General features: G+C 35.5%; 1 protein-coding gene across 7 annotated transcripts in view; it reads left to right on the forward strand.

Annotated features, from left to right (window-relative positions):
• The window catches only part of NEDD1 (NEDD1 gamma-tubulin ring complex targeting factor), a 45296-nt gene extending 18837 nt beyond the window's left edge, over positions 1-26459 (forward strand). For 6 of the 7 annotated variants that reach the window (XM_047741813.1, XM_047741820.1, XM_047741815.1 and 3 more), the window contains 10 exons: positions 3976-4205; positions 5660-5861; positions 6248-6443; positions 11018-11146; positions 13688-13732; positions 14852-15054; positions 15941-16094; positions 17000-17156; positions 24208-24274; positions 24704-26459. In XM_047741813.1, the coding sequence (XP_047597769.1) occupies positions 3976-4205; positions 5660-5861; positions 6248-6443; positions 11018-11146; positions 13688-13732; positions 14852-15054; positions 15941-16094; positions 17000-17156; positions 24208-24274; positions 24704-24808 (1488 nt within the window). In that variant the 3' untranslated portion in view covers positions 24809-26459. The remainder of the gene's footprint in view (positions 1-3975; positions 4206-5659; positions 5862-6247; positions 6444-11017; positions 11147-13687; positions 13733-14851; positions 15055-15940; positions 16095-16999; positions 17157-24207; positions 24275-24703) is intronic. The other variant, XM_047741818.1, reaches the window with a different exon arrangement.
• Positions 26460-27166: the final 707 nt, after the last annotated feature.

Raw genomic sequence — 27166 nt, forward strand, 5'->3', positions numbered from 1 at the left:
TTAGGTACACACATTACAGATTATAAAGCTATAATATATATTAGAGATTATAAAGCTATAATAATATATGAATATATATTCTTATCTCCGTGAAGGTAAGGCTTTTCTAAGTATAAGAACAAAGTTATAAGTTAGGGGTACATATTTGATAAACTTACATGCATAAAAACTTAAAAGCTGAAAAAAAGGCACTATTTTTAAAAAATTAACAAAATTGAAAGAAAAATGGGAAAATATTTATACTTATGAGAGCTTTAATGTCCTTATTATAGTAAGATCGATTGCAAATTGGGATTTAAAAAAATCTTAATAGCCCAATAGAAAATAAGCAAAGTAGATTAATGTGCAATTCACAAAGGAAGGAAGACAGATGGTCACTTGGCATTTTTCAACCAAGAACCTTTAAAGCATGAACAATAGTGAAATACAAATTCTCTCATAAATTAGCAGTTTTTAAAAGTGATAGTAGTTAGAGTACTTAGAAATTGGAAATAACCTAAATGTACATCATTGGATTATTTAGATAAATTGATATATATTCATATATTATCCAGCTGTTAAAATCATGTAGTAGAAAATATTAATGACATTGTGGACTTTATAATAATAAAGTGTGATCCCAGATTTTCTGTTTATACTTAATACACATAAACATACATTCACACAGAAAAACATTTAAACAATAAAACTTAGACTTATTTATTCTTTTTTTTTTTTAAGATTTTATTTATTTGACAGAGAGAGAGAGATCACAAGTAGGCAGAGAGGCAGGCAGAGAGAGAGAGGGGAGGAAGCAGGCTCCCTGCTGAGCAGAGAGCCTGACGCGGGGCTCGATCCCAGGACCTGGGACCATGACCCGAGCCGAAGGCAGAGGCCTTAACCCACTGAGCCACCCAGGCGCCCCAAAACTAAGACTTATTTACAACAAAACTTATGTTAACCAGTTTTTTTGTAGGTGGTAGGATTATGGATGGTTTTTTCCTCTTCGTGTGTGTGTGTGTGTGTGTGTGTGTGTGTGTGTGTGTGTGTGTAAGATTTTATTTATTTGTTTGAGAGAGAAAGAGACAGTGACGGAGATAGCAAGAGAGAGCATGAGTGGAAAGGAGAGGAAGAAGCAGGCTCCCTGATAAACAGGGAGCCCTCTGTGGGCCTGGATCCCAGGACTCTGGGATCATGTCCTAAGCGGAAGGCAGGCAGACACTTAACTAAGCTACCTAGATACCCCATGTTTTGTTTTGTTTTGTTTGCAAACATTTATGAAAACTGTGGGGCCAACAAACTATGACCCAATATCTGGTCATGATGATTTAAATAAAGACATGATGATTTAATAGCTGTGAAAGGTCAGAAATGTATCCGAGGGATAGAGGGGAGACATTTAAAGAAATTAGTTTGGCTGATTAAAGGTCTTTTACAAAAATATGTGTAGAAGATGGTCAAATGGATATATAAACAATGAAGAATGAGTCACAAGCCTGTGAGGGTAGTGGCAACTACTGCTGTGCACATGGCTCTGTGCAGAGAGTCTGTTTAATCCTTAGAACAACTTTGGGAAATAAGAGCATTTTCTGTTTTGTAGATGAGAACACTGAGACTTGGAGAGTTTAAGTAATTTACCCAAGACCCTACAGAGTTTGGCTGAGACCCTGCTTGAACCCAGGTTATCTGACAGGAAGATTTATGGTTATTGTTAGCCTTTTTTCTTTTCTTAAAGGGTTGTTATATAGGGCCACAGAATATGAAGCAATATATAGAATGTATGTTTTGACTTAATCAAGAAATGCATTTTTAATTATTTATAAAGTCCCATTATATGAAGTAGTAAGCTCCTTGTTCCTTGCTATGTTCAAATAGATTCTGGATGACCACCTTCCAGTAGGAATCCTGTGGCTAAGAGATTGAATTCTATGTACTTCGTGGATCTGTGAGATCTATGGTTTTGTTGTTGTTGTTGTTTTTTAATTTTTGTAATTTATTTTCAGCATAACAGTATTCATTGTTTTTGCACCACACCCAGTGCTCCATGCAATACGTGCCCTCTCCAATACCCACCACCTGGTTCCCCCAACCTCCCACCCGCTCCCCTTCAGACCCCTCAGATTGTTTGACTATGAACTCTGAAAAACAATATGAGATCTATGTTTTATGGTGTTAGGTTTTTTTTTTTTTTTTAAGGTTCTGCTTGTGTATCTAATCTAAATTTATATGAAGGACCATAAGTATATAAACTTAACATGCTACAGAATTTTTTTTTAACTAATGTTTTGCTAGGTTGATATGTGACTCTATAAACGATCGCAATTCACTAAGGATCTCTGTGTCTTTTTTTTTTTTAAGAGAGTGCGCTTGTGGGTGAAGGGAGGGTCAGAGGGAGAGAGAGAACCTCAGGCAGACTCCACAGTCATCATGGAGCCTGACACGGGACTTGATCTCATGATTATGATCTGAGCTGAAATTAAGAGTTGGACACTTAACCAGCTAAGCCCTCTATGTTTTTTATATAGTCAAGGTCCCAGTAGTTTATTTTTCCTTCAGTGTAGACCAGAGGAAAGATTTTGTCTGTTGGAGTTAATATACTTTTTCTCAACAAAAATGCAAAATATAAGCCAATATTTTCTCTTTGTACTCTAACTGTATCAAAATGAAGAGCCATATTTAATGCATGACCATAGTAATTATCTTAACATTAAGGTGTCTGGTAACAAATACTCCTTTTGTTTCCTTAGACAGAATTTATTTTTATTATTCATAAATATTTTTGTTATTAAGGGCTGATACATGTTATTTTGAAAATCTTAGAAATAGGTAGTATATGAGTTTTTAAGATATAGAAGCTGTGATTTCTGTGTGGTTTCTAGTGGTATATAGAAGCTTTTGGAGTATGATAGATTAGACAGAAAAAAACAAAAAAACCCCTTCAGATTTGACTTTTGTATTGTGCCAGATTTATCTGGAACCTATATATATAGCTTACTGGAGCCTGTCTGCTTACTGTCTGCTTACTGTCTGCTTACTGGAGCCTGATTCACTGCTTTATTTGAAACTATAAACTTAACTCTTTGAAAACCAGTTTCCCACTGCTAGGGATTCTACTATTAATTTCTATACTTATATTGCTGTTTCTGTGCAGGGAGAAATTAGCTTAAATGTAAGATACTTAATCCTCAGCTCAGTAAGTGATAATATCAACCCATGTTTGAAAGCAACATTTTAGTAAAAGTAGATAAAATTCATCTAGGTGTAATTCAAGATCTGTTTACTCAAACTGGATCTTTGTTTACTCTGATCCAGCAGAAACTAGAAAGAGAGAATGTTTCTACTACCCCCAGGGATGCGTGTTTAGAGAAAGGCCAGTATTGCCCTCAGGCTGATTCTTTTGAAAGGATACAGTCCATTCCTACTCTAGAGTGTTGTCAATTCTTTCTTTGTGGTTTAGTTAATTTTTTATAATACTTCAGGTGCTCAATTGCCAGTACATCAAATGCTCAGATTCAAAACATATATCCAAATATCTAAAATATGTAGAGAAAATAAATTTGAAATATTGCTTATTCTCTGTCAGTGTTCTCTTATTCGTGATTTGGCTGTGATTAGCTACTGGGCCTTTTATTATGGTAGGTGTTCCTAACCCTGATGAATTACTGTAGTTAATCTCAACTTGTTATATTTTTCCTCTATAAAAGGGGAGGTGAGGTAACTCTATTCCAAGATAATAAAATAATGACAAATATTTAATTACTAGAATATTGGTATGTATTAGGATCATCTTTTAGTCCACTAAGTGATTTTTATGGTTGTCATAGTTGAAACCTGTTACTCTATAAACCTGAAAGTCCTAAATCCCCTGTGACTAGTGTGGTTGACTGTTGCCATTATTTATATTATATAAAATGTTCTTATGAATGCTTACAATTGCATACAATTTATTCTTTTTTTTTTTTTTTTTTTGCATACAATTTATTCTTATCTTTACAGTCTGTTCGGCACCTGAAGTACTCCTTGTTTAAGAAATCACTACTGGGCAGTGTTTCAGATAATGGAATAGTAACTCTCTGGGATGTGAATAGTCAGAGTCCATACCATAACTTTGACAGTACGCATAAAGCTCCAGCTTCAGGCATCTGTTTTTCTCCTGTCAATGAATTGCTATTTGTGACTATAGGCTTGGATAAAAGAATCATTCTCTACGACACTTCAAGTAAGAAGTAAGTGTGACGTGATCATTTCTTAATTTAGTAACAAATGACTATTATCTCATTAGCAGACATTTGTGATTTGCATAGACCTCTGATTAATGTTTGGGAGATCTTAAGTTTGTGTAATTGTTATCTAAAAGGATAGAATTTTCTCTTTTTCTTCCCAAGCAGGAAAAAAAATACATGAAACGTGGATATTCTATAGAGTACATCTGGATGACGAATGTTGAGGATAGCATGTTAATGATTGCACATCTTTATTTTAGCATGAAGGCACAGTATTCTTTTTCAGAAATACAACTAGATATGTGCATTTTAAAAGCAATGTGATTAATTTGCCTTAAAATTAATTCATTTTCAAGAGCAGGGTTTCTAAACTATTAATATTTTGGGCTGGATAATTCTTGCTTGTGGGGGCTATCCTGGACATTGGAGAATATTCAGCAGCATCCCTGGCCTCTATCCAACAGAGGCCAGTAGCACTCCCAATATTAGAAAAAGTAGCAAAATTGCCCTCAGTTGAGAACCACTGATCTAGAGCTAAAGGGTACACAATCTTCTAAGTATCTGGGTCCATTGTGCCTTCTGGCTTTCTTACAGTTATAGGTGTGCTTGGTTAGCTATTAAAAAAAAAAAAAATGGGACAAGAGTGCTATGGGTGTATTCAAGACACGTGACAATATCTGAAGATTGCATGGAAGAAAATGATAATGTTTTGACTAGGGAAGGACCTTCTGTCAGTCCTTGTTAACGTTTACTGTTACTTGTTTCATTTTCTTCTTTTAAAAATTTTTCTTTTTATTCTTTCTTCTTGAACTTTACCAAGAACCTTAAGAGTCAGTAAGCATTTCTCTCTCAGACCGGATAGCTATGGCAAAGAGCCCAGCTTCAGCAGTTCCGTGTCCATATCTCAGTATCAGCAGTTCAGTGTCCCTGTATAAGCTTCATGAGGATCAAGCTGCAGGGATTCTGTTAGCTTTTTCTCAAGAAATGTGCAGCTGGAAGGGCAGAGTAGCAGCTCTCCCCTGCGAAAGGTCATAGTCCTCTTGAGACCTGAGCAGGTCAATGAATGGAAGGGGGATAGTTAGGGCCTCCTTAACCCTGAGGCTAGAGCCCTTGTTTGTGGAGTAACACCCAGGAAGTCTGTCATACTCACTGTGGAAGTAGTAATTACTCAAAGAAATAGTTGCTGCTTCTAAACAATGTGGAATATACCAATTGGAAGTGAATAGAAGAAAGAGGATGGAGTGTTCACCAGTTCCTTTAGATGCTGTCGTATTAGAAACGTCTTAAGTCTAGTTCTGAATTTATGCTTTACACAAATATTTGGAATGCATATTTCAAGTAACTTTGCCAAATGCTCAGTAACTTTGGTTTTGGCACATAGCTGTCTATATGTCACTTACGCTTATATACCTGTATAGGCTCACATATCTAGGTATACTTTGTTACCCTTTTCAAAGGCTAGTGAAAACTTTAGTGGCCGACACCCCTCTAACTGCAGTAGACTTCATGCCTGATGGAGCCACTTTGGCTATTGGATCTTCCCGGGGGAAGATATATCAATATGATTTAAGGATGTTGAAATCACCAGTTAAAACCATCAGTGCTCACAAGACATCTGTGCGATGTATAGCATTTCAGTACTCCACTGCTCTTTCTAAGGTAAGGTATTTTCTTTCTTTTTATTGTTTTTGATTTTACTAAATAAGTCCAGTTCAGAATATGGAAATCATATTTTGTCTATTAAATGCAGTGTAGTTTTACTTTATAATCATTTTTATATGAAAGCATTTTAAATGACTTTGGTACAAAGCCATTTGATACTTGGTTTTAAAACTAATTTTTTGTACTTAATTCTGATATTTCTCTCCTTAAAAAATATTTTAAAAGGCTTTTTTCATTCAGCAGAAAACTCAGATCCACCAGCAGGCTTAGGATTTGTAAGGGAAATTATATATATTTTTAACCTAACAGGGAATTGATAAAATATTAATGTATAGTATGGAGCATTAGAAACCTGAGCTTTTAAATATTCCATTACATTTCAGTCAAGTTTAAATAAAGGCTGTTCAAATAAGCCCACAGCTGTGAACAAACGAGCCATTAATGTGAATGCTACCAGTGGAGGAGTTCAGAGTTCTGGAATCGTCAGGGAAGCAGCCACCACTCCCATTGGCACGGCTATACCACAGCCCATGACAACAGCCGGGGGGAAAGGAGCAGTTGCTGTTCAAGACAAAGCAGGTAAATGCTGCTAGTGTAGAGTTTGTGGAGTTTCCACCCACCACAACACCCCAAATAGATCATTAGCGTTTTCTTCGAGAACCTAGAACTCAAATTCATTTGTGTATTTAGGTAGAATTATTAGTAGATAGTGCACATGGAAGAAGTGACCATTTTAACTTGAGCTATAAATTTTTAAAAAATTAATGAAAGGTACTTATTCTATTTAGCTGAATTTTTGTTGTAAGAAATATTGATTATCTTAAAAACAGAATAATGCCAATTCAGAAATTATCCTGAATGCCACTCCAGATTGGATGACTTTCTGTTGTGTCTTCAGATTCAGTCAGTAGAGAATATGATTCTGTGGGGCTGTCATTTTGATTTGATATCTGAGTCACAAAAACTATTAATGGCTTCTTTTATTTCATATTTCAGAATGTAAAGTAAGTTGATGAAATGAGTGTATTTAAGTGCAGAATAGTGCCTGGCACATATTAAGCAGTATATTAGTAGTTTATTAAAGAAAAATAAACCAAAGTGTTACAATTTTTAAGTAATTTCTTCTACTCTGATAATCATATTGATGAAATGGTTCTTAAAGAATTCATTTAGACTTTGAAGGTGTAATGTGATGATAAACTTTCCTGTATTTACTGTAGAGAATACTCTTTTTCTCTAAATTACTGAAAACATTTTTTCTTTTAATTTTAAGAAGTTATGCTATACTGTCAACTTGCAACATATTTTTAAGTCTGTATGGTAGCAGCACCTCGGTGGCTCAGTTGGTTGAGTATCAGACTCTTGGTTTCGACTCAGGCAGTGATCTTGGGGTTGTGAGATTCGTTGGGCTGTGCTCTCAGTAAGGAGTCGACTTGCAATTCTCTCTCTCTCTCCCTCTGCTCCTACCCCCACTTGAATGCAGTCTCTCTCTCAAATAATCTTTAAAAAAATTTTAAAAATTTTAAGACGTCTGTATGATATACCACTGTGTTTCCAAACTAGTCTCATTAGGAATGCACATATCCGTGTCTTTTTAAGATTTTAAGACAAGTGCTTAACATGGACAAAAATATTCGTTGTACCTTCTCAGCGTGAGTTTACGATTTTCAGGTAGAAGCAAAACTTTAATTTGCTAGCCTTGATAGTATGGAATGGTTTTAAAAAATATGTAATAAGTATATATCTTCATTATAAATTTGTTAGTATCTACATCATCCTTACATAAAAGTCATTACATATTATATAGAAAAATAATTAATTCCTAATTTAAGAACTCCCAGAAACACATATTATTCCTATATACTTAGAAGAAGAAATTCATTTTGAAATATAACTTGAGTAATGTTCACCAAGATATTGAATTAACTGTATTATAAAAATTGTCATTATTTTTAAAGATTATTTTATTATTGTTGCTTCTACTCATAATTTCCAAAATTAAACAAAATTTTCTCTCATTTACTCTGAGCTTTCTGAAGTCTCCTGTTATTCATTTAGTTTTTAATAAGGAAACTCGTGTAACAATGATAGCATTAATTAGGAAATGCAAGAGTTGGGTCTGCAGGGTCACTGATTAATGATAACTGTTGGCTGATTAACAAAGTTTCTAACAAAATGAATGTTTGCTCTGTACCCACAGAGTTAGGGCGTTGGTGGTATAGTGGTGAGCATAGCTGCCTTCCCACAGAGTTAGACATTTTGTTTATTAATTTTATTTTGAAATAATTGCAAACTTATAGAAAAATTTCAAATATAGTACAAAGAATTCCTGAGCTCTAGTATTCCATTTAGCTGATTTCACTGTTTTATAAATTTTGCCATATTTGCTTAATCATTTGCTTTCTCTCTCTCTCTCTCTCACACACACACACACACATACATACATACATACATACATACATACATACATTTAACCCCTTCTGAAACATTGAGAGTATGTTAAGTGTATGTCTTGGGTCTGTGACTTCCTACCAGCATAACTCTGGAGAGTTTGCTTAACCACTCTGATTCTTACTTTTCTTCCATAGATAATATTTAACTTTTAGAGTTATTGTGAAAACCAGAGAAATTGTATCAAAGTGGCTGGCACATGATAGGCAGTCAGGAAATTATGGTTTTGCTAATTTTGTCATCACGGTTATCATCATTACTCTTACTGTTATTTTAAACTTCCTGTAAAAGGAATCTGAAATTTGAAAAAAGTTCACGTTACTTCTGTTAAAGGTGTCAACCACTGCATCCCCACCAACAGGGCACAGGGGTTCACCTTTCTCCACATGTTTGCCAACACCAGTTGTTTCTTGTGTTGTTGATTTTAGCCATTCTGACAGGTGTGAGGTAATATCTCATTATGGTTTTGACTTGTATTTCCCTGATGATGAGTGATGTTGATCATCTTTGTGTGTGCCTGTTGGCCATCTGGATCTCTTATTTGGAGAAATGTCTCTTCATGTCTTCTGCCCATTTTTAAATTAGATTATTTACTTTTTGGGTGTTGAGTTTTATAATTTCTTTATGTATTTTGAATACTAACCCTTTATCAGATATGTCACTTGTAAATATCTTCTCCCATTCTGTAGGCTGCCTTTTAGTTCTGTTGTTTCCTTTGATGTGCAGGAGCTTTTTATTTTGATGCAGTCCCAGTAGTTTATTTTTGCTTTTGTTTCCATTGCCTCAGGAGACCTTCCTAGAAAGAAGTTGCTGTGGCTGATGTCAGAGAGGCTGCTGCTTATGTCCTCCTTTAACACTTTAATGGTTTCAAGATTTTAATGGTTTCATGTCTCACATTTAGGTCTTTAATCCATTTTGTGTATGGTGTAAGAAAGTGGTCTAGTTTCATTCTTTTGCATGTTCTTGTCTACTTTTGTTGAAGAAACTTTTTCCCACTGGATATTCTTTCCTTCTTTGTCAAAGATCAGCTGATCATATGGTTGTGGGTTCTGTTCCGGGTTTTCTGTTCCACTGATCTCTCTGTGTCTGTTTTTGTGCCATCACCATACTGTCTTGATGAGTACAGCTTTGTACTTGAAGTCCGGAATTGTGATACGTTCTTTGCATTTTCTTAACTATAGAGAACAAACTGATGGTTACCAGAGGGGAAATAGTGGGGGGGCGGGTGAAACAGGTGATAGGGATAAAGGAGTGCACTTGTTGTGATGAGCACCTGGTGTTTCATGGAAGTGTTGAATCACTATATTGTACCCCTGAAATTATTACATGGTATGTTAACCAACTGGAATTTAAATAAAAACTTAAAATAGAGAACCTCTGCAGACTTATTGCTAATGCTCATTTTTGGTAGGAAAACACTCATTTAAGAAGTAAAAAATGTCTTTAGCGCTACTTTCAAATGATACCAAACTTCTTTCCTAAAGTTCCAGAGGCTAAAGTTACGTATTCATACATGTTTAAAGACCTAGAAGGAGAGAAAAATTCTCCTTTATAACAGCTTAACTCTTGATGTAAACACTTCAATGACAATGATGTACAAATGTTCAGTAATATTTTAACGTTTTATCAGGTGTTACTAGAAAAGTTTATTTTATTTGTCAGTTTTGGACATTTTTGGATATGCTGGCTGTTCTTTGTTTTTATCCCAGCTTTTCAGTTTTCATGTGGGACCAAGAAGGCAAATAAAGAGCTATTTTAAATGTAGTACAGGGGACACCTAGGTGGTACAGTCAGTTGAGCATCTGACAGCTCAGGTTGTGATCTCAGGGTTGTGCATTCCTGAATTCAAGCTCTAGCGCAGTAGGGAGTCAGCTTAAGACACTCTCCCTCTCTTTCTGCCCCCCCCAAAATAAGCCTTTTTAAAAAATGTAACACAGTAACATGCTACCAGTTAAAGTACCAGACTTTCATCACAGCTCTTGACTCAGTAGAACTCATTCTTCAACCCAAAAATGACCAAGAAGCTACTGAGCCCACAGAATTCCTCTTACAAATTCCTTGCACTGTATACTGGCAAGGAAAATAAACTGCTGCACACTTCTTCAGTGTTGTCTACTATGCTATTTATGAGTTTAGTGTTCTGGTTTCTTTTGAAACTCTTAGTAAACTATCCTGAGGCTAGTAAAGTCATCTGAGGTCGATAATACTGAGAGCAGGGTTAAGCTTCCACAGTTAGTGAAGGAAAAGGCAAAAGAGGGAGAAAGGAGATCCATTTACTGCAGTTGTGGAAAGGAACTAACATTACTTGAATCTTGCTCTATGGTAGGCATCGTGCTCTATGCCTTACAGACTTTTTTAATCATTTGTAGATGCTCATAAAAGGAGCCCGTTACAACAGAAGTTGGTTGTGTTCAGTATTTAAGAGGGTAGCAAAGTATATAAATCGTTTTGGGAGAATTTCACCAAAATGGCTAAAATAAGGTGTTATCACTTAAATAAGTAGGTTATTTGCTTTTGAGAAGCCCTTCATTCCATGCAAATCATGGTTAACTGAGCTGTTGTTACGTTGTTTTCTTTTCCTGGTGCTCACAATTGTAATATTACCAATATATGCATAATACATTAATTTTTAGAATCTAGCTTCTATGGTACATTCATTCAGATGTAGTAACAGTTATTTTTATATCTCATTTTCCTATAAGGTTTGCCTCGAAGCATAAACACTGATATTATATCTAAGGAAACGGACAGTGGGAAAAATCAGGATTTCTTCAGCCTTGATGATACCAGAAAAAGTAGTTTAGGTGACATGTTCTCACCTATCAGAGATGGTAAGTCTGTTCAGATCAGAGGATCATGTTCTTTTGCTGGCAGTCATTACATTTTTATCCTAGCTAAAAGATGTGGGTAATAGCTTCAGTCTGACTGTGTTCATGACAGTTGCTAATTTTCTCAGTCCCTGGGGTGGTATCTTTTCCTTTGCCCTGATATTTCAGATGTTACCATTCTGAAGTATATGCTTGTTGTTTTCACATGGGAACTATGCAAATAGCTCTCAAGTTAGCATTTTAATTTCCACAGAAGTTTCTTAAAGGAAATTTTGCTTCCACAGGCAGTTTTTTCATTATATCTACTTCTAAATAAATCTTCTCAAAATCTTGGATATTTTTGATAGGCAAAAAAATATCTTTCTAACCTAAAAAATTTTAGATTATTAATATCTAATTGGTATATTTATTCATTGTTTTCATGGAGAAATATGGCTGGGTGATAGATTGCCTCATCTTTTACACTATATGAAAATACACACACACACACACACACACACACGCACGCACCCCATTGCTGGGAGATGTTGCTACTAAAAAGAAAATAAAAACTTAAAAACTTTACCATTTTTGATAAATAGAAACATTATATATCATTGTTCATAATATATGAACTAGGCATATTGGTTGGCTGTGTTTTTTTGATACTGATATTCATACTGTTTCATTAATTGGGTAGTCACTGCTAATAGCAGTATTATTAACAATATGGGTAAATTTCTAGAGCATCATTTGGCAGGTTAAACATTCACACTCTTTGGCCTGTTAATTCCATTTCTATGAATTTACCTAATAACTTGTTTAGAGAATCTCACAAAGATTTGTATGAACTGTTTTTGTTTTTTTTTTAATAATGGTGGAACTCTGGAGCATATTTAAATGTCAATAGTAGCAGAATGTTTAAATTGTTACATCATGATCTTATAAAATTTCATTTTTTACTTCATATTGTCTGTTTTTCCAAACTTTCTACAATTAATTTCATAATCAGAAAGAAAACGTACATATGTGATGGCACAGAATTATTTAGTGTATTCTGCCGTACGTGGCCTGAAAATGACTACTCTAATTGCCAGGTCAGATTTTCCTATCTTCCACCTAATGAAAGAGGAAGGATTCCTTTCTTTCAGGATTAAGAGGGGTCAGACTACATAGTTAAAGAATAAAGAGAGGAAAGATGTGGGCAAAAGAGGGAAAAGTGGCTTGAGCTGGAGGTGAGAAAGGTTTTGGAGGTTAGTAACCTTCTGGAAGCTTTGGCTTATGAGAACCCCTGGGGTAACTTTTGAATTGAAGAATGTAGAGAAGGGGTTTTTTGAAAGGGTTTTGAGTTATAAATGAAATTCTCTTTAATGGTTTTTAAAATAAATGAATAAAGGATAGAAATTCCTCTTTACTTTTTTTAAAAATACGATTAGAATTTGAGCTATATGCCCTTCATTTATTAGCATTTCATAGTATTAATGCAAGAACGTGTACTAAATACAGCACCGGTTTTCATTGTCAAGAGATTTATGTTTTGATTTCAAGAATGTGACTCTCCTTAGGCAAAAGGCTGAATCTGTGCTTCAGTTTCATCTTTTAAATAATACTTCTGCTAGAAAACTAATAACTTCTTAAAGTGTATGCGTGTTGTGTAGTTACTAGGTATATATACACACATGCAGATAGATGGATGGGTGATACTCCTACTACTATGATAATCATGTATGGTAATTTATTGGCCATTTGACTTTTTTATGACTTGTGCCCATTTTTCTGTTAATTTGCTAAAATGGAGTTAGGCCATTTTTGGTTGTTAATTGCAAATGAAAAGTATTATAATATTGGAATGTTCTTATACATATTCTGCCATTAAAATGAATGCTAATAAAATCTTATTTTTTTAATATCATTGTGATGTTCACAAACTATTTTGACATTTTTCAGTTGATCCTCAAAACAATCTTGTGAGATGGTCAGGACATTTTTCCCACTATATAGATGTAGAAGCTGAAGCTTAATTGTATTAAAAACTTGTTGTCTAAGGTCATAGAGCTATTAAGTGGTATAGGCAGAATTGGATTATAGATTTCTGGAGCCTACTGCAATGCTTTTCTAGTATACCTTGCTGTCTCATTAAATGACCCTATACCATAGAATTACTCTTCATGGGCGCCTGGGTGGCTCAGTGGGTTAAGCCGCTGCCTTCGGCTCAGGTCATGATCTCGGGGTCCTGGGATCGAGTCCCGCATCGGGCTCTCTGCTCAGCAGGAGCCTGCTTTGCTTCCCTTCCTCTCTCTCTGCCTGCCTCTCTGCCTACTTGTGATCTCTCTCTGTCAAATAAATAAATAAAATCTTAAAAAAAAAAAAAAAAGAATTACTCTTCATATTTGTTATTATGCATGAAGTGAAAAGAATAAAAAGGGAAGTTTATAGAGTCCCAGCTATTACTTCACTCAGATTTTCCTTCTTAAAATCGAACTCTTTGGGAATGAATAGGAAGCTTAAGTTGCTATGGCTTATTTTTCACAATTTTAAGAATTTTACTTTCTAATTTTATTACAGATGCTGTGGTTAACAAGGGAGGTGATGAATCCATAGGCAAAGATGGTAAGACCTGTTGAGAATTATTTTTATTAAAATGAAAAGGGATATTGTGTTATCTATTGATATGTAACAAATTACCCCAACATCTTTTTAAAAGATTTATTTGTTAATTTGAGAGAGAAAGAGGGAAAGAGAATCTCAAGCAGACTCTGCACTGAGCACAGAGCTGGACACAGGGCTTGAGCTTATGACTCTGAAATCATGACCTGAGCCAAAACCAAGGGTTAGATGCTTAATGGAATGTACCTCCCAGGCACCCACAAAGTACCCCAACATTTCAAAATTTAGAAGAACATTTATCATCTCATAACTGTGGGTTAAGAATCTGAGCATGGTTTAGCTGGGTGCCCTTGGCTTCAGGTCTCTCTTGATGCTTTAATCAGGATGTAACAAGGCTGCAGTCATATTAAGGCTTGACTGGACGGGAATCTACTTCAAGCCATTCATGTGGCTCTTGGTAGAAGATACCATTCCCTTGTCCTGTGGGCCTCTCTGCAGGGCAACTAACAACATGGCAGCTGGCTTCCCTCAGAGTTGGTGAGCAAGAAAGTCAGAGATGGCATCAGAATGGAAGCCACTGCATGTTTGTAACCTAATCTTGGAAGTGACATCCCACCACTTTTGCTGTATTCTCTTTGTTGGAAGCAAGTGACTAGGTCCTGCCCGCATTCAAAGGGAGAGAATTACCCGAGGGCATGGATCCATGACAGAAGGCAGGGATCATTCAGAGCCATCTTAGAGGCTGACTACCAAGATATATTACAGATACATACCAAATTTATGATTTTCAGTTATCAAAAACTATTAATATTGACTAAAACATTCATTGGGCTTTGCAATTTTCAAAGTAGTTTTACATATAATATCACTTTTTAGTCTCACCTCTCAGGGAGATGGATATCATTATTCGCATTTACTGATCGGGAAACAGAGTTTTGCAATTTTTGCCCAAGATTTTGTATACATCAAGTAAGGGGTAGAGCTAACGAAAGAACCTGCCTTCTGAATCCGAATCGCATGTCTTTCTACCATGTTAACCTGTCTGTCATGTTAAGTGCTTTTCTTAAATATCCAAGATTAAGGAAAATCATATGCAAATAGTGTTTTTCTCCTCTTTTTCAGGCCTTGAGTTTCTACCACAATTGAATTCAGTCCTTCCTCCAAGAAAAAATCCAGTAGCTTCAAGCACTTCAGTATTACATTCTAGTCCTCTTAATGTCTTTATGGGATCTCCAGGGAAAGAAGAAAATGAAAATCATGATCTGACAGCTGAATCTAAGAAAATATATCTGGGAAAACAGGAACCTAAGGACTCCCTCAAACAGGTATCTGCCTAAAAATGATACTGAGCTCAGTGTGCGTTTGTCAGTAGCAGGCACATAATGAAGCTCATCACGAGGTAGAAAGCAGGCGGCTGCCAGGGGATATGTCCTAATTATCAACAGTGCTGTGCACTTACCAGGTAGAAAATATTCTTAAATCTTGATGTCACATGTTAAAAACTAAAGGATATTTTTGAAATCTGTCTTTGGAAATGTTGGAGGTAACAGCAGATGTAAACTTATGCTGTTTTTTCTAGGACAAAGATACTTGACTAGTTTATACCTGAGTTTTTTAGAATTTATTTTCATTGCAGCAGAAATCACCAAGTTGGTGGTCAAGTCATTTACGCTAAGTCTTAGAGCTAATTGATGGTGCTAAGAATGTAACGCATCCTCATTACCTTCTGCTATTAATACAGTATCCAAAATAGAAGTTAATTTGCTATATAAAGGCTTAAAGTGATCAGATATTACCAACAAGGTCGAGTGTGTCACATTTTCATATTGATTTTTTAGAATGATATTGAAAAGATATGTAGGAAGTACAAAAATGTCTTCTGACATATTTTTCAAATATTTTTGGCTAGTTACCACCTGAGAGTTTGGGGATTTTTTATTTTATTTTTTTTTTGGACTGTGATTACCATTTTCAGTGACACTTAATAGCAGATGCTTATTAGTAAATGAGCTTTTCCTCACTATGTTATCATTGAAATTACTTTTTGATTAGTAAAATTGATTTATTTTGCCACTAGTTCTAGCAATTTTTTTTTCTTTCTATATCCCTTCTTATTCAATTTTCTGATCCTAACTACTGGAAAAAAGAAAAGTAGGTACAAATTATATATATAAAACCAGAATTGATGTATTGTTTATTTTAAATGTGAAGTTTGCAAAGTTGATTTCTGGTGCTGAAACTGGAAATCTGAATACCTCTCCGTCATCTAACCAAACAAGAAGTCCTGAGAAGTTTGAAAAGCCAGAGAAAGAAATTGAAGCTCAGTTCATATACGAACCCCCCCTCATTGGATCCTCAACTCCAAGTAAGTACATAAAACTTCCTGGTGTTTGAAAGTGTTAAGTCGAAAACTCCCACTATTTAACTTGAAAAAGATAAATAAATAGAGTAACCATAGGCTAAGAAAATTAAGAGTTGAAACTTTACAATGCTTGTCTACTATGACTCTCTTACTAGAGGACAATGAGATGAATGTGAATGGTTAAACTCAGTGACAATGATTTGATATTCTTTTGGTGTGAATTTTATTTTCAATCCAATGTGTAAGGGTCTTGATCTGATATGCACAAATAGGAATATAATGTAGGACCCTTTGAAAATGCATCATTAACTACCTGAAATTGTTTTTTTTCCTCCTCCATACAAAAGTCCTATGTAGAGTTCATGCCACAGATCCTAAAAACTTGAGATGACATTTAATGGGATATTGGGTTCAGTTTTACAAGTTATCTATAGAAAACAACTCTTTGTATAGAACCAACTCCTTTATATAGATATTTATATCTTTAAGGTTTCTGTGGATATATTGTATTAGTGTAAACTCTGGGGCTTTGCTTATAACGGTATTGTACTCCTATATTCTTTCTGTTTATTTGTTATAGTCTTGGCTTATCTAGTTTGTGGGATAGCATGTCACATTCATCTTTTATAAGAGGAAATAGCTCCAAGATTCTTCAAGATTAATCCCTCTCTCATATGTTATTATATTAGACAGTTGGCAGTTTATGTATATAGATAAATGATTATTAGAAACAATGTCATAGAAAGTTTTTAAGATTTGTATTCCAGACAGTGAGTTTTTCCTAAATGTCACAGGAACCCTGTTCTTTACCAGTTTTTCAAGTCTCCTCATGCCAAATCTTATTTACAAATGTTTGATGTCTCTTAGTCTAAGCTGACTATTAATATTTTCTCCGTTTTTTATTTTAGATCCAAAGATAGCATCCTCTGTCACGGCTGGAGTTGCCAGTTCACTATCAGAAAAAATAGCTGATACCATCGGAAATAATCGGCCAAATGCACCACTGACATCTGTTCAAATCCGTTTTATTCAGAACATGATACAGGAGACATTGGATGACTTTAGGTAGTAATTGAGAAATTGCTCTTCCTATCTAGACATTAACTGGCATTTTTATTGGGTGTGAAACCGGAACTGTAAGTAATATTGGAGATTACTACTTTTGCCTAGGTTTTGAGGTCCATAAAAACAATAGAAAACATGATGAGTTTTGTTGATCTTGCTGTATTGAATTTATTGAATACCAGCCAGGAAAACGTACATTTACCTAGGGCAATTATTAGATAACTTGGCAGGGCAGTCTAGTAGGCAGGCTACCATCATGGTTTTTTTTTTTTTTTAATCATCAAAATTTGGACAGATTCTGGTAAAGGTCCAATGGTATTCTTATATGAAATATTTGTAGATCACCTGTTAAGTATGCTATGCATAATAATGTAATAGAGAAATAATTTTTTTTTTAAAGATTTTATTTATTTATTCGACAGAGAGAGATCACAAGCAGGCAGAGAGGCAGGCAGAGAGAGAGGAGGAAGCAGGCTCCCTGCTGAGCAGAGAGCCCGATGCGGGGCTCGATCCCAGGACTCTGAGATCATGACCTGAGCCGAAGGCAGTGGCTTAACCCACTGAGCCACCCAGGCGCCCCGAGAAATAATTTTTTAAAGGAATTCTGAATATTTTCAAACAGAATGCATCAGAATGTAATAGTGAATTAAAAGCTTTTTTTTTTTTTTTGCCTGGGTCTATCCTTGTCTCCTCATCCTTTGCATTTAGAACACCGTAAAAATGTGTTTGACATTGTTGCTTCATTTTACCTATCATCTCAATATATATTGGAAGCTATTTTCAATTATTAGAATCTTTTGTGGATGTTTTTTTCCCTTTCTGACCTGTAGTTACTTAATATTCTAGCTATGATTTAGAATATCATGAGCAAGAATGCTGGAGAAGATGTACAAGTTTTTGTTGGTCCAGGTCTTATATATTTCTAAAGATTTATTTAGAGAGAGAGAGAGCATGAATGGGAGGGATAGAGGGAGAATCTCAAGCAGAGTCCCCGCTAAGTGCGGAGCCCAACATAGGGCTCAATTTCATGACCCTGAGATGAAGACTTGAACCGAGATCAAGAGTCAGACAGTGACCAACTGTGCCACCAGGTGCCCCAGTGCATGTTTCTTTTTAATGTTAAAAGTGCACTGAGGGGCGCCTGGGTGGTACAGTCAGTTGGGCATCTGTCTTCTGGTAGGTCATGATTCCAGGGTCCTGGGATCAAGCCCTGTCTACCTCTACCTGCCACTCCCCCTGCTTATTTATGTACTTTCTCAAATAAGTAAATGAAATCTTAAAAAAAAAAAAAAACTGTTTTGGGGGCACCTGGGTGGTGTAGTTGGTTGGGTGCTCAATCAACTACACCCAGGTAGCACAACTACCTGGGTGCTCAACCAACTACTTCTCAATCAACTACTTGATCTCAGTTCAATTCTTGATCTCAGAGTCATGAGTTCAAGCCCCACATTGGGCTGCATCCTGGAAGTGGAGCATACTTTAAAAAAAAAAAAGTGTTTTGAAAAAATATTTGTAAATGTTAGCAAATATATTTTTTTAAAAATTATCATTTTTGGTCACTTTTTACATTTACAACATGCCCAGTATATGTGCTGGTTACTAAGGATACAAATATGAATGATCTGTCCACAAAGGCCTTCTAGTTTAATTGGGGTAGGTACGATGTGTCCTGTTATGATGTATGTTTCTTTAATGTGGATTAGTTCTTTGTGATTGATAAATAGGACAGTGATGACAACATGATGAGGGAATTTTGTTAGTTCCTGTAACAGCTGGCAAGACAAAATATATGAACATAGCTGAAGGCAGCAAACCACCTATCAGTACCCATTTCTTTCTCTTTCCTTCCTCTTCACCTGGTTTGGCTTTGTGTTCAGTGTTTGGAAGGACTTATTTTGTGATTATTCCCCATCTTTGGGTATTTTATCCTTGCCTCCATCCTTCACACCCCCAATCCTTTCTTCTCTTTTCTTACCCCTTTTATCAAGTGACCATCATGTTTTAAAGGTAAAAATCATTGATTATTCACTATTTAACTATGCTAATATTTTTTTTTACTAGGGTTTAATTGTTTTTGTTAATGCTGTGGTTACAAAATTGCATACATTTTGAGTAGTCTGCCCTAATCCTTTTTCTTTAAGTCCTGTTATCTTCTTTCTTTTTTTTTCTGTTCTTTTTTTATTGTTTTAGTTTTATTGTGGTGAGAACACTTACAATGAGATCTAGCCTCTTAATAAATATTAACTGTACAATACAGTATTGCTAACCATAGGCACAGTGTTGTTGTACAGCAAATCTCTGCTAGTTATTCATTTTGTTTAACTGAAATTTTATTTATTTTTTTTTAAGATTTTATTTATTTATTTGACAGGCAGATATCACAAGTAGGCAGAGAGGCAGGCAGAGAGAGAGAGAGAGAGAGAGAGAGAGGAGGAAGCAGGCTCCCTGCTGAGCAGAGAGCCCAATGCGGGGCTCGACCGGAGGACCCTGGGATCATGACCTGAGCCGAAGGCAGAGGCTTAACCCACTGAGCCACCCAGGCGCCCCTAACTGAAATTTTATATTTGTCACTTGGCAACTCCCTGTTAACCGTACTCCCCAACCTGATACCTACTATTCTGTTCTTTGCTTCCATGAGTTTGACTGTTTTAGATATCTCATATAAGTGGAATCATGCAGTATTTGTCCTTCCGTAACTGGCTTATTTCACTTAGCATAACGTCTTCCAGATTCATCCATGTGGTTGCATAGTGCGAGATTTCCTTTTTTATGACTGAATAATATTCCATCACACACACACACACACACACACACACACACACACACACACACACACACACTCTGCGTTTTAAAAAAATCCGGTCATGTTATTTTCAAGAATATGAGGTTTTTCAGGAATGTATATATGTGGCAAAACAGCAGAATTGTCTGGGGACAGCTGACTTTAATATAATGTGAGTAAAGCAGTGGTGGAAAGGGAGAAAGCTCTTCTGCTGGGCAGATTGAGAAAGATAGCACTGCTCTACCTTCAGCTTTCAGCACACCTTGCATGCCTGCACCTGGGGAGGGGCGGTGAGTAGGGGCCTCTCAATCTTCTGCCCCTCTAGTAACCACTGGCAGCCTCTGCTTGGGACTCAGTGAGGACCCAGAATGGCTCAGAGGATTTCTATAAATTTGCCTGCTCTGACGTCAGCCTTCAGTAAGTCATGAAAAGCTACACCTTACAGTGGAGGGACAGAGGGGTTGTTGAGGGGCTCCATCAGCTATGGAGGCTGCCTTCTCCACCAGTCTGGAGTGCTTCAGACGGGGTACTCTTAGTTGTCACGTGCTCTATCTTCACATGCCCTGTGCCTCTCTGCCTTAGGGCGTCTCTCAGTCCTCTTTCCCTGCCCCTAGTGATTTCCATAAGCACTCAGTGAAGGCCTGTGGCAAATAGTTGGTGAGTGAATGGAGACTTTCTTTGTGGCTAGGGATCCTTGGGTCCAGTTCAACTTGGCCTTCAAAAATCTATAAAAATTTCAGTTAGTTCTCCTTACCTATCAACAGCAGCTGTGTTACCCCCCACCCCCGCCCGCTTTCTACCCTCCCATCCCCCCTCCGCTCTGTTGAGGATGAAAACAATCATGGGTCTCTTCTCCCAGGAGGGACTCATCATTTTCTGAATTTTCATTCATTTGGGTTTCTTTGCGCTCTCAAGTTAAATATAAAAATGTATGATTTTGTAGGGTATCTGGCTTGTCCTCACTGTTAGAGTTGGAGAGATTATATACTAACCAGAAGTTTGTCAGTCCGTTTTTATTGTCTTTCAAGAAGATTTAAGTTTCTTCTGGCAAGCAGATCACTTTGTTCCTGTACTTGCTGGCTTTCAGGTTTTCTTATGGCCAGTTTATTTCTAGCTAGAATAAAGATTCCTAGGGTTTATTTAGTTACTGCCCTTCTAGGATATCAGCTGAATGTCTGGAGTATTCACCAGGCCTTTTTACCTTGGTGGGTCCTGAACTTTAACCTCCATTTCCCCAGCATCACAAGGCTGCCAGAATCTTTCTGGCATCTAGCTACAACTTCATGTTTAATTTTCTGCCATCTAACCCAGTACAGGCATTGCTTAGGAGTCAACAGATAATGCAAGGGGGAAATTGTACAGTTTAGGTTTACTTTTCTGCAGGTACCTTCTTGGCACTTTGAAGCCTTGAATGCTTTAGCTGTTCCAAACCCTAGCACTCCCCCAACCTGGTGAGACTCTCTCGAGCTCCAGGCCACTTTCAGCCCAGCCTCTGTTCCCCACACTGTCTAATCAGCACATCCCCCAGAGGGAAAAGCAGAGGTAAATGTGGGGCTTACCTAGTAGATTTCTCTTCTTTGCAAGACCATAGCCCCTCAAATCCTGACCACCTTAGTGGTTCTCTGATGCTTTCAGTTTGTTTTGTTTTATTTCTGTTTTTTAAGATTTATTTATTAGAGAGAGAGAGAAGAGAGCATGAGTGGTAGGGAGAGGCAGAAGGAGAGGGAGAAGCAGACTCCCAATCAGTGGGGAGCCTGACTTGTGGCTCCAATCCAGGACCCTGAGATCGTGACCTGAGCTGAAGGCAGCTCCTTAACTGACTGAGCCACCCAGGCACCCCCAGTTTGTTTGTCTTAAGTACAGATTTTGTCATAATTGAAAGCAGAAGAGAATTTAAAAACAAAACAAAACAAAAAAAACACCTCTTATAGTTGTAACAGAAAATGTACTTAGGAATAAATCTGACCAAAGATGGTAAAGATCTTTGTGGAAAAACACTTAAAAATTTATTGGAAAGCATTAACACTTAAATGGGAAGATAAGAAGATGTCAGTTCTTTTAAATTGGTCTATAGATTGAGTGCAATTTCAAATCAAATTCCAGCTGTGTTTTTTGGAAGATGGTGATAGGATAACTTCAAAATTTATGTGGAAGAAGAAAAGACCCAGCAACAACCACGACACTCTAGAGAAGAACAAAGTTGAAGCTGACTTATTTGTCAGATGGGTAAGCTTAATTATTAAGCTATAATATAAATGCTACAAAATAATGTAGCATTAGCACAGGATGGACAGATTGCCCAAAGGAATCCAATAGACCAGAGAAAAACCTGGGCGTATATAGAAATGTGATATATGACAGAGGAAAAGTATAGATCCCTATTCCCTGCTATTAAAAAAAATCAATTCTACCCAGCATAAAAGTTTAAAGGGTAAAATTTTAGGCATTATAGGAGAATTATGACTTCAGGGTAGGGAAGTTATCAAAACATAAGAGAATACACTACCTATAAAAATAGATTGGCAAATTTGATTGTAATATTAGATCAGTAATTAGAGAATGTTGACAAGGACTGCTCATCATAAGACACCATTAACAAAGTGAAAGGACAAAAATCTATCTGTAGTACTCCAACAAAGGATCCAACAAAGAATCAGATGATGTAAAGAACTCTTAGAGATAAATAAGAAAAAAAGACAGTCAAGATGTGCCTGGGGGGCTCAGTCACTTAAGTGTCTGCCTTCAGCTCAGGTCATGATTCCAGGATCCTGGGATTGGGTCCTGCATCAGGCTCCCTGCTCAGTGGGGGGTCTGTTTGTCCCTCTATGCCTCCCCCTGCTTGTGCTCTCTCTCTCTCTCTCTCTCTCTCAAATAAAGTCTTAAAAAAAAAGACATTCAATAGAAAAACAGGGTTAAAAAGCATGGACAAGCATTTCACAGAAGAGGAATTGTCTACAAACATAAGGAAAGATGTTCAGTCCTGTGGTTAATCAGAGAACTGAAAATGCAATAGGATACTATATCATACTCATTAGATGGAAAGTGTGAGAAGTCTGGCAAGACCCAAGTCTTGGTGTGGTTACAGAATGAACAGCAGGTATTGTTACACTGATGACAAGCACGTCTACTGATACTACCACTTCAGCAAATAATTTTTGTATTATTTTGTAAAACTAAACAAGTATACATCTGGATCATACCTTTAACTCAGCATATCTACTCTTGCTGTCTTCTATAGTTATGGGCACATGTGGGTTGGGAAATATATATGTGATTGTTTATAACAACGTTGTAATAGTAAAATCTTGAAAACAATCTGTCAGTTGGAAGGAGAATTTGTACACCGATACAAATCAGTGATTTACAGATATATAGAATATGAATGTTGAAAACAGGATATTGGGTTATTTTTTTAAGTGTACACTACTCAGTACTACATAGAATGTGGTATTTTTATAATGCTCAAAACCAAGCATAGCAGAAATAGATTGACTACAACTTCAGTGTTAGACAGGTTTTTTTTAAAAACATTTCTTTGCTTAAACAAAATTCAACAGAGTAGTGACTTCTTTCTTGGGCTTCTCCTAAGTTAAGTGATGGAATCAGAGAGGAACACATAGGAAGCTTTTATGATTTTGGTAGTGTTCTAGCTCGTAAGTTGTGTGGTAGGTGACTGAATGATCCTTTTTATTTCCTAATTTTCATGTATTTTATAGGCATGAATGAATTGCATTTATTAACCTTTATTATAAGCACCCAAATAACCCTTTCCATTCTCCTAGAAGTATTTTTTTAATAGCTAAAACATTGATAATAGTCAAAACATTGTAACCTAGTAAATTATATGTATTTCACTGTAATATGAACCTGTGTCTTGTCTTAATGATAATTTCTATATTAAGGAATGTGTAGTATGAGAGTTCTAGAGGTATGTGTACAGCCAGGTTTCATATACTAGCTCTACCATTTACTGATTGTCTGATTGGATAAGTTTTAACTGCTCTGTGGCTCAGTTCCTTCATTGGTAAAATGGTGGTAATAATTGCACCTGATGGTAAAAATTAAATGAGTTCTACCATTCAAAGTACAAGAAACAGTGCCTACAACATAGTAAATAAATTCTAAGTGCATTGGTATTTTTATTATTATTATTACTATTATTACTAACATCCAATAATTTGAAACAATGGGAAGTTTAGCAGTTTCTTGAATGGAGTAGAATTGGCAAAACCATTATAATTCTAACAAGTATTTTATATTCTTCCCTAGAGAAGCATGCCATAGGGACATTGTGAATTTGCAAGTGGAGATGATTAAGCAGTTTCACATGCAATTGGTAGGTATGACATATTTTATTTTAAATGAGTGTTGAATTGTGGATCTAAAAATAGAGTGATATATTTTTACTTTATTATATCTAGTTGCTAGAATAAATAAACAAGAGTTTTAGAAATTCAGTAAGTAAAATAGTCACCCTTCTTTTTAACCTATAGTTAAGGCTACTTTTACACAGCTTTTATTTGTTTATTTAAATAAGTAAGCTAAAAGCTTCCCACATGTGCAAATCTAAGCCTTCCAAATATATAACTTTCACCAGTGATTTTTCATTTATATTAACAAAGTAGTGAGGATGGTTAAATACAAGAAATACCATTCAGCTAGTTAATTGGACATGACAGAGATGATAGCTGAAAGTATGTAAAACAGCTTGCCAAATAAATGTGAAATACCAGTGATTTAAAAAGCATTTTTTTTTCTTTTCTAGAATGAAATGCACTCTTTGCTGGAAAGATACTCAGTGAATGAAGGTTTAGTGGCTGAAATTGAAAGACTACGAGAAGAAAACAAAAGACTGCGGGCCCACTTTTGAAATTTCAGTGAATACTTTAATGTTTTATAATTTGGGAAGCTTCTGGTGACAGAACTGCATGGAATCAGTATTGTTTTCATGGTCTCTGGGAAAAAAGTTTTTTTCAAGTAAAATGGTGATGGGATTTTATACCAACCACTATTTCACCTTCTCTGTCAAAGATATTTATATTTTTATATTAAAAACTGTACAACATGTCATCTGCCTAACAGGAAAGTCAACAGGATCTTTAATTTCTGAAAGCTTTAGCTATACACTAAGTGCCCTTTTCCGTAAGAAATGAAAATTGTGTGAAAAAAATAGGTTATGTATGTTTTTTAATCACCTTTTTTAGCAGATAATATTTTTGATTGACAATTGCCTTCCAAATTCTTTTGGATGTTTGAGGATTAAAGAGTTTGATATGCCTTCTATTTTTATGGTGAAAGCAATTTTTAAATGGCAGTTGGTGTTTCTAAGCAGTTGACTAGTAAAACACAAGGTTGGTTAGTAATTATTTTGTTAACTTGATAAAGTCAAGTATGACTATTATTTATTACTTGTACATTTCATAAGGGAATTTTGGAAATTTTGGATTGCACAGATTATTATATATCTATTGCATTTATATGTTTTGTACTTCTCACAAATCTCTACTCCTGTTTGGTATTTTTTAGCTAATTTCACTTTACCTATGAAAACGTTTAGAAGTTTATAAAACTTGACTAGAACTGCATATCTGCTGATTATCTTATGAATTAATAACATGCAAAGTTATTCTGTAAAGTTTTAATCAACATGATTCAACTTATAATCAGTGAAAATGTTATATTAGATGCTAAGTATTCAGTATTAGTCCCATTTTTCCCCTTCCAAATGAGAAGTGTGAATTATTTTGTTTTGTGGTTTATATCATTAACTTTCTCTAATTCTTTGTGTGCTATGTGTAATGTTTTTATGTTACTGACCTTACTATGAAATTTAGAAAGGTTAACTGTCAAAAGAATTCACAGCTCTCTGGTATGGGTGGATGTATCTATACATCTACCCGCTATGATATACAGTCTTGGTGATACAAGATTAGGAGGGCTTCTGGCTTCTTTACTTTCTTGTAGTCTCTTGTCCCAAAGATTTAAACTATATACCCTGTATACAGCACTCCTACCCAGTTTGACTTCTGAAGTAAAAATATTTACTAAAATAAAAAGGAAATCTAGCTAGCTTACTAACTTTATGATTTTCCAAAGTGGTGGAAGTTTTAAGGATATATTTAATAAGTGTAAACGTACTAATAATTACTTCAGGAAATAAAAACAGAAATATTACTTTTTCCCAGTGTGGCTCAGAGAATACGTTTGTGTTGAAGTGTAAATGAGTGCTGATGTGATCTTTTTTCCTGACACATTATTGGAAGCATTATGATTTGTAACAAGTTGCCTTATATATCATTATCAAACAGGTTTAGAAAACATAAAAGTGTGTTCTGCCTACAGGCTGTATTTAAGTCCATTAATATTTCCTATTGCCTTTTTCTGTAAATGCACATGATGTGTATTAAAAGAGGTAGGATAAATAAAACAATTTTAGTAATCGTATGCATATGGATGAAACATTTTGTCATGGAATTTAAAAGTTAAGTACAAAAAATAAAATTTTTATATGGTAAAAATGAGATGCCTAAATTGAACTTTTGCCTATGGCCAAAATGGAATAAGAGAGATTGGATTTACCTATTTGAAAGTCTAAAAATGCAAAATATGAGACAGTTTTCAAATATGGTATTAAGCAAAACAGGACAGTGTTCCCTGAGAGAGGGAAACAAATGAGACCCAAGAAACCCAATGAACCTCTAAGTACAGGAAATAAAACTATACCAAAATACGTAATAATCAAATTTGTTAAAACTGGTTTCAGAGGAAAACTCTTAAAAGCAGCTAAATTTAAAAGACACAGAAGAACAAAGACAAGACTGTCAGAGACAGTGGAGTAACATCTTTAAAGTACTGGAAGAAAAATACTCAACTTTGAATTCTATATCCAGCGAAGATATCTTTCAAAAATGAAAATGAAGTAAAAACTTTTCAGACCTTGAAAGGCTGAAAGAATTCATCACAAGCAGACTTGCTGTATAGGAAATGTTAAAGAATATCTTTAGTTTGAAGGAAAATGTACCAGATAGAAATATATTTCTATAGAAAGTAACCAGGATATGAAAATGGTAAATATATGAACAAATGTAAGGCTTTTTTTTTTTTTCATTTTAAATTGTCCTTAAAGGATAATTAATGTTTAAAGCAAAAATGATGATAAGGTATTTTGTGGTTAACATAAGTAAAGTGGAAGTTCTGACAACAGTATCAAGAATGGGCAGAGGGAACC

The sequence above is a fragment of the Lutra lutra genome, chromosome 8 (genome assembly GCF_902655055.1).
Source record: "Lutra lutra chromosome 8, mLutLut1.2, whole genome shotgun sequence".
NCBI lineage: Eukaryota > Metazoa > Chordata > Mammalia > Carnivora > Mustelidae > Lutra > Lutra lutra.